This window comes from Eptatretus burgeri, chromosome 3 (genome assembly GCF_056783735.1).
Source record: "Eptatretus burgeri isolate ZD-2024b chromosome 3, Ebu_testis_v1, whole genome shotgun sequence".
Taxonomy (NCBI): domain Eukaryota; kingdom Metazoa; phylum Chordata; class Myxini; order Myxiniformes; family Myxinidae; genus Eptatretus; species Eptatretus burgeri.
In genome coordinates, this window is record NC_140963.1 from 60,365,077 (window position 1) to 60,383,291 (window position 18,215).

General features: G+C 42.0%; 1 protein-coding gene across 7 annotated transcripts in view; it reads right to left on the reverse strand.

Annotated features, from left to right (window-relative positions):
* LOC147030011 (uncharacterized) overlaps positions 1-18,215 on the reverse strand; it is a 199,744-nt gene that overhangs the window by 83,481 nt on the left and 98,048 nt on the right. For all 7 annotated transcript variants that reach the window (XM_085873639.1, XM_085873643.1, XM_085873640.1 and 4 more), the window contains 6 exons: positions 13,900-13,952; positions 7,565-7,668; positions 4,069-4,186; positions 3,112-3,182; positions 2,922-2,970; positions 1,761-1,817 (listed from right to left, as the gene is read on the reverse strand). In XM_085873639.1, the coding sequence (XP_085729765.1) occupies positions 1,761-1,817; positions 2,922-2,970; positions 3,112-3,182; positions 4,069-4,186; positions 7,565-7,668; positions 13,900-13,952 (452 nt within the window). The remainder of the gene's footprint in view (positions 1-1,760; positions 1,818-2,921; positions 2,971-3,111; positions 3,183-4,068; positions 4,187-7,564; positions 7,669-13,899; positions 13,953-18,215) is intronic.

Below are 18,215 nucleotides of genomic sequence, written 5' to 3' on the forward strand. Positions count from 1 at the left end.
ATTCTTCCTTGTCAAACACCCAACCTGTCCACCAAGTTTCAACCGAATCTGTCCACAACTTTTTGAGATATCATGCATATATCGGTTTCGACCCATCTCAATGGTGAGGAATCAAAAAAATTACTAGATCCGGATCCGAATTCGGATCTTCATCAAAATCTAATCAGTTCGTCCTTGTCACACACCAAACCTGCCACAAAATTTAATCCGGATCCGTCCACAACTTTTTGAGATATCCTGGACACAAACAGACAGACAAACAGAAAGGGGTGAAAACACAACGTTCATCTTCGGTGGCAGAGGTAAAAAAAAAAAAAAGCGGGGTCTGAAGGGATCTACAGAGAGTTTACGGGGAGGGGGGAGGGGTGAAAGTGGGTTTCCTCCCCAAAGAGGTATTTGCTTTATCACTGATGATGTACCAAGGTCCGTTCATGGCATTAAAAAAATCCATAGGTATTTACTTTCTTCTCCATTATATATTTTTTGGGTCATCCATGCCTACCAGTGGTTTGTCTAGTTATCTTATCAAGCCAATACCAGGTGAGCACCCAGGAGTATTGCCCCTACCCTATGTTTAATATCTCTGTGAGGTTCTTTGTCATTATTCCTGTAGGTCCAGCCATCACTGGTAAAACTTTGGTATTCTTCAGCTTCCAAGATCTTCTCACTTATTTCTGCTGGAGCAACACAACTGTGATTCGTATTTTCTTTATATTTTTCTTGGTCATTTTCTTGATTTCTGCATCGTTTAGTCCAAAATCACTGCGATGAACACATCAATCAGCAATGCCTTCTTCTCTTTTTTGTACCTAAATATGATATGTGGTCGCAACACTTTTTTTTCGATGTTCATGCTCGATGGAATCATTCGGTCGTACCTGAGCGGTAGGTACTTCCATGTTTTCAGTGATTTCTTTTGGTTCATGTTCACACAAATTTTCTGGAACTGGGACATCAAAGTTTTTGCAGATGTGCCAACGGATTACATTGTAAACTCTGTTGTGTCGTGTGTATTACTGTTCTGACATGAGTTTGTTTTTGTGTGTGTTCGGTCATTAAGCATAACATATCATTCTCTTTACTCACCCCAACTCCACCCCTCACCTTTCTCTCTTCTTTTTTTCATACTTTCTGTCTGTCTCTGTCTCTGCCTCTCTGTCTGTCTCTGTCTCTCTCTTCGTCACACACACACACACACACACACACACACACACACACACACACACACACACACACACACACACACAAACACACACACACACACACACATCCTCCTTGCATCCCTCCCTCCTGCGGTTATAGCAATGTTTGGTAAGGCATAGCTCTCCCCACCTCCCCCCCCCCCACCCCCAACTCCTTTCTCTTCCCCCATTCCTAGCTTCCCCTCCCTCCTGCCTTCTCTCTCTCCTCCCTCTCTCCTCTCTTCCTCTCTCTCTCCCCTCCATCCTCTCTCAACCCCCCTCCAACATCAGCAAAGTGACAGGTTGTATTTGCTAATTTAAAATAAATCATCCCAAATAATGTGGAAACCAGTTGCGCATGTTATCCCAGCTAAAGAAGAAATGGAAGAGCAAAATGTGCAATGATAGTGCAAGTGCAGGAGCAGGGAACAGGGATGGGGCATATTTTCAGGAAAGTTAAATTACCTTTTAATTGACGCAGGGGATGATGGGATGAACAGTTCTGTCATGGCCATACACAAGGATACATTCAGAACATGAGAACCATTGAAAAGGTAGTACAATAAGAGTAAAACTTACCTTTTGCTCAACAATCTGCAGTTGCGTTTGCTTGCTCTGTTCACATACAGCTTTCTCCTGAAACAAGCAAACTTGTTTGTTTGTTTGTTTACAAGCACATAATACATCTCATTAAGTGGAAACTTGTCAATTAAAACCTGAGCTATGAAAGGAAGCATAAAGGAAAGAAACAATACAAATGCTGAATGTAAACTCGTTTTTTCTCTTGAGGGTTAAAAGACGGTTTCAACAACAAATTGCAAGGCATATTATAAGACTGAAACATAAAATAAGCTAATGTGGATCAGCTCACTACACTTGCCTCTCCACACGTCATTTCAGAGATTTACGTCACAGATTTGCTGTGTTGTCATGATTTACACCAATCGTTATATAAACATTTCTTTTGTACAAATTTATTTGTAATTTTGGCGATATTAGATTTATTTGTAATATAAAAAGGTCCAAGTGGTCTAAAGCTCTAAATGGTCAAGGGTCTGATCTGTCTGAAAGCTGTAAGGGGTTGAAATGGTGTTAATGTCAAAAGGGTCTAAATTGTCTTCAGGAGTGTAAAGGTCTAAAGGTTCTTGGGGTCAAAAGGGTATAAAAGGTGTGAAGAGTGAAGGGATCTAAAGGTGTCTAAAGTATTGAAAGGGTCTTAAAGCAAAAGGGGTCTTAAGGGGTCCTAAAGAGTCTTCGGGGTCTTTTTGGTCCTCAGGGACTTTTGGGTCATTTGGGTCCTCATGATATTTTGGGTCTTTTGGGTCCTTGCAGACTTTTGGTTTATCTGGATATTTTGGGTCTTCAGGTTATTTTGGTTATTTTGGGACTTTTGTGTCCTCTGGATATTTTGGGTCTTCAGGGTCCTCAAGTTATTTTGGGTTTTGAGGGTTGTAGGGGTCTTTGGTGTCTTAAAGGGTCTTCAACTGTTGAAGGGGTTTCAGCAGTCTAAACAGTCGAAAGGTACATTCCAATAGTACATAATTAATAGACGTACATGTGTGAAGTCAGGGTGCAACTGACATTCAAACAATATGTAATTAATAGACATATAGTCACATGGCTTCACAGACAGCTTCTGGCTTTATGAATGGATGGACTGACTGTGTTTTTCGTTTCATATGTAGATATCAATTATGTGTGACAAAGTGAAAATGCATATGAAAGCTTGCTGTTGCATACATGGCTCAGTTCTTCTTCTTTCTTTTGATTTTGCTTTTCAAACTCCCTTCTGTAAAACAAGTGCAAGCAGTGAGGCAACCATCCATTGGCATTTGCTCTGAATGAAATGCTGCCATCAGAGCTTGGAAATCATGTTGGCAAATCAAAATTAATTCAGTTCTAGAATGCAAATGAACTTTTCCATCCTCACATTTTTTGCTCCAACATCTCTTTCATTTTCTCCGTCTCTTCCCGAGCTGCTACTTCATTGTGCTTTGAATCCTAGGGAAAGAACCAATGGGTAGAACTTCTCCATGGTAATTTAAAAGCCTTAAAATGTAACTATAGCAATGTACCGAATAGAAGCAGGACCTTCCACATAATGAAACATGAACTTAAAGTTCTGAAAAGTGTTCTGAGAGTTAATACAGTAGATCACATAATGGCATTTTCTTCATACAGAGAACGAGATAAATCATCATTCGAGTTCATCAGAATTGGGGTGACAGTGTTAGATATTGGCCTTTGCCCATTTCCAGCAGATGGGTTGCAGTTGTGTTGCTCCAGCAGTTTTAGGATAGCTTAGGGGTACACACACTTGCCTCTGAGCTGTCTCGCCTGCGTTTGAATCTCAGCTGAGATATACAGTAAATTGTCATGCTGGTGTTTTGCAGGCAGGGCAAGACATCAACACGTGTGTCATCCATTGGATGGATGTTAAACTGGGTGGGCGTCCTGCTCGCTAGCCTTAGTTAATGGATATTAAGGATTCCACGGTGTCCTTCGCGAAGACTCGTCAAGCTATCACCGGCACCCTTAACAAATTCCAAATTCCTCCTCTAACCAAAAGAGGGTTGCATCGGCGGCATGGCTGTGCCCCTGCAAGAGTTGATGCAAATCAACAGCCATGTGCTGCATATGAACAAACGGAGTTCTATGTACTTTTGTAGAGATCATATGACACACCTTCACATGGTCAATAGAATTTGTATCTTGAGTTCAGAGCAATATCAAATCCAATATGGTAAAAAGGACAAATAAAATAGACAGGCAGTGTGCATGGTCCTTCTGAAGAAGACAATAAATAAGCTCTAAAGGAATCTATAAACATGGAAAAAAATACCAAGCAGATTGTGTACATGACTGACAAAACAAAAGATTGGTTTACCTCCAAGAGATGTTCAATTTTATTGACCTGGTTGTGTGCCAGGTCAATCTGCTCATGCAGTTCATCTTTCTTAAGCTGCAAGTGAGCACATTGTTCACTCAGTGCCTTTGCCTTCTCTCTGGAAAATGGCAATTGAGGCAGAATTGAGAATAAAACTTCCCCCTCATATCTAATCATACCATCTATTGTGGATGAAATGCACGATTGCAATGCATCTCCAACTCATTCCAGTAGTGAAGTTTCTTTTGTTATTGACCACTCGTTTGATCTATATCCTATTCAATCAATGGGGTACCTGTTCATATTGAAATCAACTTAACATAGCATTCAACTTTATGAAAAGAAAAGACACCATTTCTGGACATACCAGAAAATTTCAATTCACATGCCCTGCACAGGCAGTAATTGAAAGGAAATCATAACTTCCTGCACATTTGGCTGGCTTCATCAGTAATTTTTTACCTCTGCCATCGAAGATGGACAGAGGTTATATTTTCACCCCTGTCTGTCTTGGTAAGGAGTCGAGGTGTTAATGTTGGTATCTGGTACTTGCATCTGGTATCTATCAGGTACTTGCAAAAATCGAAGATTTTTCAAGTATATTGGTTGGTCACATGTGTTTTTCTGTCTGTTTGTCTGTATATTTATATATTATTTATTTGTATGTCAATCACCTACAGGTCACAATTTTAATCCGAGCTTCACAAAACTTCACCTCCTGGTAGAGTTCGTCATAAGCATGAAGTCTATTGTTTTTGAGGACAAAAGGTCAAAAGGACAACATAGGCCAAAGGTCAACAACTTTGTCAAATTTGTAAAATCCTCAATTTTCATCCGATTGACTTTAAATTTGAAGAGGATTTGCAAATCAGATCAATGAATTCAGCCACCAATTATTTTTAAGATCAACTTTGGCCAAAAGGTCAACAGTTGAGGTGCAATTTCTAAAATCCTCAATTTTCATCTGATTGACTTGAAATTTAAACAGCATTTGCATATTAGGTCACTGAATTCAACCACCCATTATTTTTGAGGTCAACATCTTAGGTGTTGTTTCTAAAATCCTAAAATTTTCATCTGATTGACTGGAAATTTGAAAAGGATTTGCATATTTGGTCATGAATTTAACCATCAATTATTTTTAAGGTTAAATTTGTTTTAGGGTTTTCACAAGTATCGTGCTCTGCACAATGTCTTTCTTGTTGGTTTGTCTGTCTGTCTGTCTGTGGGCAGGATATCTTAAAAAGTTGTGGACAGATTTGGACGAAATGTGGTGGACATGTGGGGTGTGTGACCTGACAAAATGATTAGATTTTGGTGAAGATCCATATCCGGATTCTAGAATTTTTGAAGCAATTCTTCATCATTGAGAGAAAGGGCCAAAAACAATATATTCCATGATATCTCAAAAAGTTATGGACAGATTCGGATGAAACTTGGTGAACAGGTTAGGTGTGTGACAAGGAAGAATCGATTCGATTTTGGTAAAGATCCAGATTCGATTTTTAAAAATTATTTCAGTGATTCTTCACCATTGAGAAATGAGGCCAAAAACTATACAGCATGATATTTCAAAAAGTTGTGGATGAGTTATGACAAAACTAAGTGGAAGAGTTGATTAAGTTACAAAAACATGCCAATTCGATTTTGGTTTAGGTCCGGATCCTGGTCCGGCCTATCAGTGGGATACAAAACATAGCGTTCAGCCTGGCGGAGGTATATCCACTCCACTGATTGCTGTTTGAGTTAACCTCCACCATCGGAGATGGATGGAGGTTACAGTTTTCACCGCTGTCTGTTTGTTTGTTTGTGAACAGTATTACGGAAAAACTCCTCGACGGATTTCGACGAAACTTGGTGGGAGGATTAGGTATGGTCCAAGGATCATGCCATTAGATTTTGGACTTGGTCCAAAGTCCAATATGGCCGCTATGGCGGCCATTTTGAAAAAATATTTGAATTTTTGTTTTTGCATTTCTACATGTTTGAAGTGATTTCCAACCCCCCCCCCCCACCCCCAAAAAAAAATTGTTAGAGAGAAAAAAAAAATTTGCAACTTTTTATTCGATTTTTTTTTGCATTTCTACATGTTAGAAGTGATTTCCAACAAAAAACATGCCAAAATTATAATTGCGGCTGATTTTGGAACTTTAGGTGGATATACCCATGTAAAATCAATTTCTGTCTCAAGGAATCTAGTTATGACGAATGAATTGAGTATGTAAAAGTTAAAAGTAAAAGGGAAAGTTGCAAACTATAAGTCTGTGAGCACTGTTGACGTCAAATTGAATGAATAGGATATCAGGTTCACTTTAATGACCTAGCAGTATTGGCGGCGGAGGTTTTGCACTCTACCAAGTGCTCCCCCTCTAGTTAGTACTGTTACTATTTATGGCATTTTATCCACAGTGTTTCCTTCTGGTTAGATGCTGCATGACAGGTTAATGTTAATCTATCTATCTATCTATCTATCTATCTATCTATCTATCTATCTATCTATCTATCTATCTCTCTCTCTCTCTCTCTCTCTCTCTCTCTCTCTCTCTCTCTCTCTCTCTCTCTCTCTCTCTCTCTCTCTCTCTCTCTCTCTCTCTCTCTCTCTCTCTCTCTCTCTCTCTCTCTCTCTCTCTCTCTCTCGTCCCCCCTTTCTTCGATGCGTGCCTTCTTCTCTGAGATCGACATATTGGGGTGTTTTCCCATGCCCATTCATACATCCTAAGGATATTAATGCACTGCGCAACATCTTTTCTGACTCATGATCAGACAGACCATACAAGGCAATTCGGAAATTTTCAAAAAACAAAAATGTCCTCAAAGCAAAGGAAGAATTGAAGAATAATGGATAAGGTTCACAGCTGGTTTGAGCTGTGAACCTTATCTTGGCACAGCTTGGCAAACCAGTGGCAATTCACTGCTCCGAATAAGGAAATGGATTGAAGGAGAACATTATAACACCATTAGTTACACAAATTATATTTCACAAGCTGAGTACCTGCCCTACAGGTGATCTTGTTCCAAGCATGCACGACATTTTCCTGAAGCATACCTTTATTTGGGCAGTGTATAGGCAACTGACAGCTATGTATTGGCAAAATAAAAATAAAAAACCAAGGTTACGTGCATGAAGCAAAAACATACCGACTGCTTATGATTCAAAACACCTCACTGCACTGGAAAATGTGGGTACAGGAATACTGTACTGTGATTGGCGGAAACTTGTAATACCCTCTCCCATCTGGAGGCGGCGCTACATGATACACATTACCATAGAGAATTTGCGTCCGTCCCCCTCACCTCCCCAAGACCACCAGCAAAGATTAAAAAAAACACCCCTATACATTAACTGTGGTCATGCTGACCCGATGTAGCAAGTCTGGATTTTATTGGTCCACAGCTGAAGGAAGAGTAGCATGACAAACAAACACACAAACACACAAACCCACAAACAAACAAACACACAAACACTGGTCTGTGAATTTTCCAAAGGATGATGTACCTTTCAGCATCAAGATTGGTTAATAAAGATGTTGTTTCTTTTCTTGCTGAATCTCTGTTGGCCATACATTCCTGCAGCTCTTCCAATAAACACTGCTTCTTGGCCTGAAATCAATTGCCGACATCATACAGGTCACAATCTGGTCCACAAATTGCTCTTCAGAGTGAATAATGAACGGATCCGTAAAAACACGTTTCATGCGGTGACCGTCATTGCAGATTTTGCATGTGAGAAACCGTTTTGGCGTGGCTTTAATTGTAAATCCCTGGGGGAGGGAAAATTGGCAATGGTCTCTTGTGTTCTCTTAAAAAGACAGGCCGACATTAACAATCCTGACTAGGGCCTGGGAGGTTAATTATATTTACGCAATTTTAATCGGGACTTTTCCATGAACACTTGCATAATTGTTGTTAGGTCAGGTTAGATCTGTGACCTGCTACAGGTACCATGTAAACCTGTACTAACCTGTTCCATGGTCGAGTTGTCGGCGAATAAACCGTCTCCCCCACCAGATTTTCTGGTGAGGAGGGTGTTTGGATATGGACACCCAGCAGGATTAAAAACAAAACCTGTCAAAGGGCGGAGGAGCTCCTTGTGAGCCAACGGCCATCCATATCTAGTGCCCAACTGTGTCTGCGGACGTCCTGCAGTTGGGTTACTTTTTTATTAGGAGGGTTGGTGGCAGGATTTGCACTCCGGCCACCGTAAAGCCCTTCATTCCGCAAAACACAAAAACGCAAAAAAATCTGAAAACCCACTCCGTTGGAGTACCTCCTGCGCAGCTTCCCTTCGCAGGGCAGCTCACCGGATGACAGGATTGGGGTAAAGCCTTCGGGACCCCCAATCTTTGATGATAGGAGGGAAACCACGGGGTAACATCCCTGGGTCAGATTGCGGGAGAGTGCGTCGGAGTGGTGCTGAGGTGTCGTCCACCAGACGGCGGTCTCCTTGGGTTAACCTGAGGCGGTCGCTTCGGGTGGGTGCCTGGAATGTCCTATCCCTAAGAGAGGATGATCACCTGTCTCTGTTATCATCTGAGCTCAAGCGTTTGTACATCGGGATTGCAGCTCTCTCTGAGGTTCGGAGACCGGATTGTGGCGATATAATGGTGGGTGGTTACACCTACTATTGGTCTGGTCGCTCTGATGGTTACCATACCCAAGGAGTTGCTGTAGCTGTGTCCAAAAAGCTGACCCCAATGATAATTGAGGTAAGCATCATCCCAACTGATTGGAAGAGGGGCCTTGTTGTTCCTCTCTGGAGAGGGAAGGGTGATCGCCAAGACTGCAACAACTACCGAGGGGTGACACTGCTCTCAGTGCCGGGGAAGTTCTTTGCTCGGTTAATTCTTGATAGGGTTCGCCACCATCTGCTTGAGCACCAGCATCCAGAGCAGTCAGGCTTTACACCAAAGAGGTCAACGATTGACCGTATCCTTGCTCTTCGTGTCCTCACCGAACGCAGACGAGAGTTTCGGCAGGGGCTGCTTGCAGCCTATGTTAATCTCTGTAAAGCGTTCGATTCAGTGAATCGGGATGTCCTCTGGAGGATTCTTGGTCTTCGTGGGGTGCCACCAAAACTAATCGATATGATGTCTGAACTCGACTCTGGTACTGAGAGTGCTGTGAAGTGTGGTGGTACCATCTCTGACTTATTTCCAGTTGTTACTGGAGTTCGTCAGGGGTGTGTACTGGCCCCCACACTTTTCAGCACTTGTATGGACTGGATTTTAGGGAGGATGTCAGAGAGATCAAGCTGCGGTGCATCGTTTGGGAATATCAAGATCTCAGACCTTGATTTTGCAGATGATGCAGTCATCTTTGCAGAGACTTTAGATATCCTTTTGGGGGCCCACGAGGTACTGAATGAGGAGTCGGAGCTGCTGGGATTACGGGTTTCTTGGGTCAAAACTAAGATCCAGGCTTTCGGTGACATCTTGGATGCTGCTGTCCTGTCTGTGTCTGTTTGTGGTGAAGATGTTGAGGTCGTGGAGAGATTCACTTACCTTGGCAGTGATATTCATGTCTCTGCTGGCTGTGAGTCAGAGGTCAATACACATCTGGGTCGGGCCTGGGGAGTCATGGATTCACTGGATCGTGGGGTGTGGCGCTGCCGGTACCTGTGCGGGAGGATGAAAGTCCGAGTCTTCAGGTCCTTGGTACTTCCAGTCTTGCTCTATGGATGCGAGACTTGGCCTCTGACCAAGGATCTGAGACGGAGACTTAATTCCTTTGGTACCAGGTCTCTTCGGAGAATCCTTGGCTATCGCTGGTCGGATTTTGTGTCCAACGAGCGGTTGCTGAGAGAGACTCAGATGAGATTTGTTACCTGCATAGTCCGTGAGCGTCAGTTGCGACTGTATGGACATGTGTCTCGTTTTCCTGACTCTGATCCTGCTCACCAGATTCTCTCAGCGAGGGAGTCTCATGAGTGGAGGAGGCCAGTGGGCCGACCACGTGCCTCGTGGTTGCAGCAGGTTGACCATCATCTCAAGGAGATGGGGATGGGCCTGGCATCTGCCTGGGGGATGGCCAGACGGAGGCCCCTGGAGTACCGGCGGAAAGTGGACGCAGCGACGCGCTGTTCTGGCACATGCTCCCATACCTGACCTGACTTGCATAATGGATGCATGACCTGCCATCGCGTCATAAAACTATTCAGTCATATGTTCTCCACTCCACGTATGGCACGTTGATGTTTCTACTCGCCCTACAAGTTCATGCCACTTCACTTTATCTGCTATCTCTTCACCTGCACGATACTTTGTCTCTCCACTGGGTGCCGCAACTGTGGGCTATGAAGACATGTTCATGGTGGGGCATTTTCGAACCCTGATACTGGTATCTTTTAAAAGACCTCGCAGGGCACCCTTTAGTTTACTGTGCGCTCAAGGCAATTTTGATTATTTATCAGATCACGAGTGTGCTTCATTTATTTTTTCATGTCCATCTATCTTTTGTCCCCAGATTCACAGTTTTCGTCATCCTGTGCCTTCTAATAATTCACTGAACAACAAATTTTTTTTACTGGAGATGTGTAAAGTGATTTAGACTAATTTGGGTACGCTGATTTCAAAAATCATAACCGTTTTGCTGTATCACGTCAGGATTTTCAGTAACAGAAATATTCCCATTGCCTAGAAGTCAGGATTTCAATGAAATTTACAAAAATTCATTTATTCATTTATTTCATCATGAATGCTTCAAAATTATAGAAATTACAGAAAAACTCCACTAGAATGTAATTAAAAATGCTTTAGGCATTTGGCTTTGCGTTTGTGCTGCTCTGTGTCAGTTTCACGATGCAGGAACCAGCAGAAATCGCCCATCATGTTCGGGTTGTGCCGCCCTTGGTAACGCGTCTCCATGAGTGAAATCTCTTGGTGGAATCGCTCGCCGTGCTCGTCCGAGACTGCTCCCAAGTTGTCAGGGAAGAAGTTCAGGTGCTGGTGTAGGAAATGGATTTTCAGGGACATCCTGGAGCCAAGTTTCCTGAAGGACTCCAGCAGCTGCTGCACTATTTCTTCATAGTTGTCCGCGCGCTCGTTCCCCAATAAGTTGTCCGTCACAGCTTTGAAGCTCCTCCACGCTGCCAGCTCTTTGGGGTTTAGAGTTGTCGGAAAAGTTTCGTCCTTCATAATCTGTCGGATTTGCGGTCCAACAAAGACACCAGCCTTGATCTTGGCCTCCGACAAGGTGTTGCCAAACTTTTCCTTGAGGTATAAAAACCCACGCCCATTCAGATCCATTGCCCGTACAAAACTTTTCAGCAAGCCGAGCTTTATGTGGAGTGGTGGAAGGAAAACCTTGGCTGGGTCGACAAGGGCGACATGCTTCACGTTGTGTCGACCAGGTACATGCTCTTTTCGCTCTTCCCAATCTTTCTTCGTCCAGTGATTCTTGTCGTCTCTGCTATCCCAGAGACAAAGGAAGCACATGTATTTCGTGTAGCCTGACTGCAGCCCTAACAACAGCGCCACCACTTTCAAGTCTCCGCAGATGTGCCAGTTGAAGTCATTGTACTTGATTGAATCAAGCAGCTGCCGCATAGTCTCATAGGTCTCTGTCATGCCGAACGCGTGAGCCAGTGGGACTGATGGTTTCTCGTTGCCATTGTGGAGCAAAACAGCCTTCAAGCTGTTCTTCCCCGAGTCGATGAAGAGGCGCCAGTCTGCAGGATCGTGATCACACCCAAGTTCTTTCAACAGACCGTTGATGTCACTGCAGAATGTCATCGTGTCTTCCATCTCAAAGAACTCAGCCATGTCTCTGTGACGTGCTCTGAACAAGGATATCTTGGTGTTAGGTTCAAGTAGATTCCACTGCTGCAGCCTTGATCCAAGCAGCTCTGCCTTCGCCTTTGACAGCGAGAGATCTCTTACAAGATCATTTAAGTCTCCCTGGTTCAGAAGGTGTGATTCTTGAGTGTCGGGTTCAAAAGGTTCATCATCACCATCCTCTTCACCACTGCTTACAGCTATGTTCTGATCAGCTGGAGGTGTTGGAACGGGGTTCTCGTCATCATGAGGCACAGGTTTACGAGCAGAGACGCAGTCAGCGTACTTGATGTGACCTTTATTCTTCTTGTTGAAGCCGGCGATGCTTGTGCAGCAGAAATAACAATCATCATGATGATTCTGCGGCTCACGCCATATCATGGGCACCGCAAATGGCATGCTCGCGCGCTTGCCCACCAACCACTGAGTCAAGGTTGTGTGACAGCTTTTGCAGCAGATGTGTGGTGCCCAGCTCTGTTCTTGGTCCCCCACCTTACACCCGAAGTAGTGAAAGTAGGCGGCCTTCATTTTCACTGCTGTAGATATACTTCGCTGTTGATCTTTTTTGGTATACCGACCACAGACATAACAGAAGTTGTCAGGATGATTGGTACAGGAACGCCTACTCATCTTTATCTGAAAGAAAGAAATATAACACAAGTTCACAACAATTGTACGAAATAGACATGTTAAAGACATATGTAAATTTCATTGAAATCCTGACTTCTAGGCAATGGGAATATTTCTGTTCCTGAAAATCCTGACGTGATACAGCAAAACGGTTATGATTTTTGAAATCAGCATACCCAAATTAGTCTTAATCACTTTACACATCTCCAGTAAAAAAAAATTTTGAAATTTGTTGTTCAGTGTAATAAACGATTCCGTAAAAGTACGTTTCGTACAATGACCTGTCATTGCAGATTTTGCATGTGAGAAACCATTTTGGTGTGGCTTTAATGGTGAATCCCTGGAGGAGGTTATAATTGGTAACATTCTCTTAAAGAGGCTGGAGTAATTAACAATTCTGACAAGGGTGGGGGGGGGGGAGTTGGCAGATTATTTATATTTGCACAATTTTGTCGATTTTCCAAGAGTTTCAAGGACTCAAATAAAGTCTTTTTTAGGACTTTCCAGGACTGGAAAATGTTTATTATTTTTCCAAGAATTTCAAGTTTTAAGGACTATGCAAACTCTGTTTTATGTGGGTTCTTCAATAATATATGGCATTAGGAAACACCATGAAAAGCTGTTGGAGATCTATGTTGAGAGTAAATTAAGACATTGATAATACAAAATAATGTCCCACCACACCCCCTCTCCCCAGCAGCCTCCCCCACTGCTCTCGTAGGGAGTGGGTGTTTCTAGTTTCTATAATCTGGCAAGTCCGAAATCCAACAACTGCTCAGCCCAAAGGGTGCCAGATTATAAACGTTGCATCGTACTCCCGTATGTGTAAACATGTGCATTCTATGCCTCTGCGTGAAAATTAGTTTGCAAATCGAAAGTACCCATGATATAAATAACTGATTACTCATGTGTAGCACAAGTGGAAAAAGGGGGTTTTCTGTGCAAATTTTTGCTTGCTTTCAGCGGTGACTAAGATACAGGATTTTAACAAGCTTTTCTAAACACATAGTGGGCCAACTTAGCATAACAATTGTGCATTTTGTGAGGAAAGCACCAAATTTAGCACACTAGTAGCCTATCATATTATGAACAGATTTGGATATTGGGCCATCTCAAAATTTTTGATGGCAGTGGAAAATGGCTGCCACAGCCATCAGCGGCTGAATTTGAGATGGCCCAATATCCAAATCTGTTCATAATATGATAGGCTACTAGTGTGCCAAATTTGGTGCTTTCCTCTCAAAATGCACAATTGTTATGCTATATTTAGCTAAGTTGCCCCACTAACAGGAATACACAGTGACACAAATACATTCCCAGGTGCACGATCAATAACATTACTAGAAAAAAAAATGGACAAGCATGATGGTGCCCGAGACCGATTGCGCTCCTTAAAAATGAGTCACTGAGATCATGCAAACTTTCTTACCAGTGCATCATCCAATTCACTTTTTTGCAAATCATTCTCTTTCTTGAGTTTATCTGGGAAAAGTAAAATCATCACCAAACGTGAAATCTACCCATGACTTTTTCACACAATAACTCATGATAAGACCTTTGTATCACCTCGTGTGGTTTTGATCAAAATCTGAGTAGGCCGTGTCTTTCTTGACATGTCTGTATAATTATCCATAGTGAAAAACCAATAACCAGCACAAAATTAAACAACAAATATCATTGTCGCGGCACTAAAACATTGAGGGTAAATGCTGGACATATTGCAGTACACAAGGCCATGAATACATCTCACAGGGAGTCTGCTTTGATGAAGCAAGACCAAACACACGATGCATGTGCAACCCATAAACAACCAGTTTATTTGGAGATGATGCATGCTCGAGTTGCTTTAATTTTTGCTTGCATTATGCACAGTGTGCAGATTTCATGATGACAGCCATTAACTCTGAAGCAAAAAATTGAATCTCCTCACAGAAAAATTATAAGAAAACTTACCTCGGGGCAGAACATACATGGACACATAAGTGACCTGAGGATCAGTTATTTCATTGGTCTTTGTGTAGTGTAGATCAGTGCGACTCAAAGTGGTGGTACACGGACCGGTGCCAGTACGCAAGTCATCGACTGCCGGTCCGCGGCGAGTTTTTAAGATCGATGGACAAAAACGAAAGCTGGAAGCATGGAAGAGTCGAGTGTCAAGAGATTGTTATGACATGTTTCACCAATTAGCGGCAGTCATCGCTGATGCAGGAGAAGACCTTAATGTTACATCTCTACGAAATGTCATCAGAGAACACTTGACGAATTTGGCAGAACGTTTTCAGCATTACTTTCCAGAAGAAGAAGATCCACGGAAAGGGAATGAATGGATCCGAAATCCGTTTATGCCATTGAGAGATGACTTAGGTGTCACAATGGAGGATAAATTGTTGGCGCTGTCTGCTGACGAAGGATTGAAGAGGAGTTTCGAAACTACAACAGCACTTGCTTCTTTTTGGATAAAAGTGAAAGCAGAATATCCGAAGCTTACTGAAATTGCTCTGAAAACTCTTCTCCCATTTCCTTCAACCTACCTCTGCAAGACTGGCTTCTCAACCATGAGCATCATTAAGACAAAGTACAGGAATAGTGTGGATATTCATTCTCCATTGCGCGTGGCACTGTCCTCAATTGAACCACGATTGGATAAGCTGACAAAGAAGAAGCAGGCTCACCTTTCACATAAGTAAAAGTTAAGGATTTAATGTGCTCATATCATCATTTTCATACTTTAACATAACGACATTTTCAAAGTTGTCTTCAATGTAATGTTACCTATTTCCTTTCAATCTTTCTTTTAATGTCTTTATTCACTGGAGTTTAAGATAACTAAAATATATAATTTTTTCAACCCACCTTATTCATTATAATTTTTCATTCTATTACTTATATACCGGTATACATATGTTTATAATAACTATGTTTGAAGGCTTTGCTAATTTGATTTTTTATATATTTTTTCAAATTGTAATACTGTATTACTCGTTTACAATATATATATATATATATATATATATATATATATATATATATATATATATATATATATATATATATATATATATATATAAAAGGTGTCAAGTTTTATTATATTCATTATATTTTTCCAGTATAAGTTAATATTACTACGGATGTTCAAACAATATTTTTTCAGATCGTAAACAAATAACAAGTCTGAAGACGACGATGGTTCATGAGCGGTATTTGACTATGTAGATTGTTTCAGAAGTCAAGGATGAGACAATATGATAATGTTTGACCAAGTTATAAAAATGATCAACATCATGTGGTACAAGTGACAGGTTATTAGCTGCAAAATGTCAAAAACCCGGTTTTATTCAACAACTTTAAAAATTTGACCTTTGCATAACCTTTAAAGGTCACAAAACAATGTTGTGGACATTAAAATAAGGAAACAGGATACGTGCTATAGCTTATTGGAGTTAGTTCGTCGAAGAAGGTCGAAAACACGGTTCGATTCCCACAACTTTGAAAATTTGACCTTTGTGACCTTTAAAGGTCAAAGGTCAAGAATTATAACCTTTGGTGCAAAACTTCCTCTGGAACATTTCAGGAACAATATAACGTCATATAGGCTATATGGCATTTCGCACTCATCGGATTATCCATACTTTGATGAAATCAGCGTAAAAACAAACTTGAAGGGGGCGCCACGGGCAAGGTGTTCGAGATAGAGCAAAATGGTTTCAAGACTTTAGGTGGAGAATGACCTCAAGATTATGCATAAAAAATATTGTCATCCTGGCACTCAAAGTTTGGGCGGTCGTATGATTTTTATGTCAAAATTCGAAATTTTCTAAGTTCGTGACCTTGTGACCTTGACCTTGGGACAAAAGTGAAAAATCGAGCTCCATGGGGCTATGCAGGTGCCATTGGGCTAACCAAATACCAAAACCACTGCCAGATTCGACAAACCCCTCAGAGAAGATGGATTTTTATGTCAAAATCGCAATTTTCTAAGTTCGTGACCTTGTGACCTTGACCTTGGGACGAAAATGAAAAATCGAGCTCCGTGGGGCTATGCAGGTGCCATTGGGCTAACCAAATACCGAAACCGCTGCCAGATTCGACAAACCCCCTAGGAGAAGATGCAAATTGAAATCGGCTACCCCCTAAAAACACAATTCACAATTTTCTAAGTTCGTGACCATGTGGCCTTGACCTTGGGAAGAAAATAAAAAATTGAGCTCTGTGGGGCTATGCAGGTGCCATTGGGCTAACCAAATACCGAAACCTCTGCCAGATTCGACAAACCCATCGGAGAAGAAAATTTTTTATGTCAAAATTCGCATTTTTCTAAGTTCGTGACCTTGTGACCTTGACCTTGGGCCGAAAATGAAAAATCGAGCTCCGTGGGGCTATGCAGGTGCCATTGGGCTAACCAAATACCGAAACCCCTGTCAGATTCGCCAAACCCCCTCGGAGAAGATGCAAATTGAAATCGGCTTCCCCCTAAAAACATGTTTTTTGGGTGTAGCTCTGCCCATAATGGGCGCATCACGCCTATTTTCAGGAAAACACAACTAGATCATGATATAAACCTCCCACCAAAATTTTGTCAGGATCGGATCAAAACTCACGGAGCTATGCTCAGGAGAGACAGACAGACAGACATACAGACAGACATACAGACAGACAGACACACAACAATAACGAATATAGTGGTCACTTATTTTTTTCGTGAAAATATTTTTTCGTGAACCAATAATATGGCACAAATATGGTACCGGTCCATGGAACATTGGAAAAAAACCTGCCGGTTCGCCACATCAGATAGTTTGAGAAGCACTGGTGTAGATAGTGCTTGGTCCCTTATCAAAAGGCTGTTCTCGGGGCATGTGTTGACTGGGTTGTATTTTTCCAGTGTAATGTCTCCCCTCTCCCCCTCTGTTACTTTCAATCTTCCCTCCTTTACCCAATTGGCCCATTTCAATGGTCCAGCAATAATCTCCGCTTCATCAAACACCCTTTCAACAGTCCCTCCTTCACCCCATCGGTCTTGCCTTCGACTCGGCGACCGTTCAGTCTTCCCTCAGTCCGGCGGAATTCCTCTCCGTGTTCCCTCCATTCATGCATTGTTTAATTGGGCACGTTTGACCCGTCTGTGATTGTTAACACATCGGGTGCTTTCAGGTGCACGTTCATGTTGCATCTCACATGCAGGTTCATGACACTTGGTGTTCATCGTGGCCTGCAAGGTGCGGCACTTCTCACAGGCATGGTGCAGTGCAGAAACGTGCCAGTGGGTATCTTGCGTGCACGGGGAGGGGCCTGGGGCCTCACTTCATGGCTTTGGGCATATAAAGGGAGGGCGGAGGATGCGTTGAAAGTTCCTTTAGAATGGCGTGGTATTTTCCACAAGTGATGTTGTTATTTTCACAAGTTTTCCTCCATTGGCTGCAGACCAATGAGAGAAAAAAAAAAGAGAGAAAGAGAGAAAAAAAAAAGAGAGAAAGAGAGAAAACAAAAAGAGAGAAAGAGAGAAAAAAAAAGAGAGAAAGAGAGAAAACAAAAAGAGAGAAAGAGAGAAAACAAAAAAAGAGAAAGAGAGAAAAAAAAAGAGAGAAAGAGAGAAAACAAAAAGAAAGAAAAAGAGAAAAAAAAAGAGAGAAAGAGAGAGAAAGAGAGAGAAAGAGAGAGAAAGAGAGAGAAAGAGAGAGAAAGAGAGAGAAAGAGAGAGAAAGAGAGAGAAAGAGAGAGAGAGAGAGAGAGAAAGAGAGAGAAAGA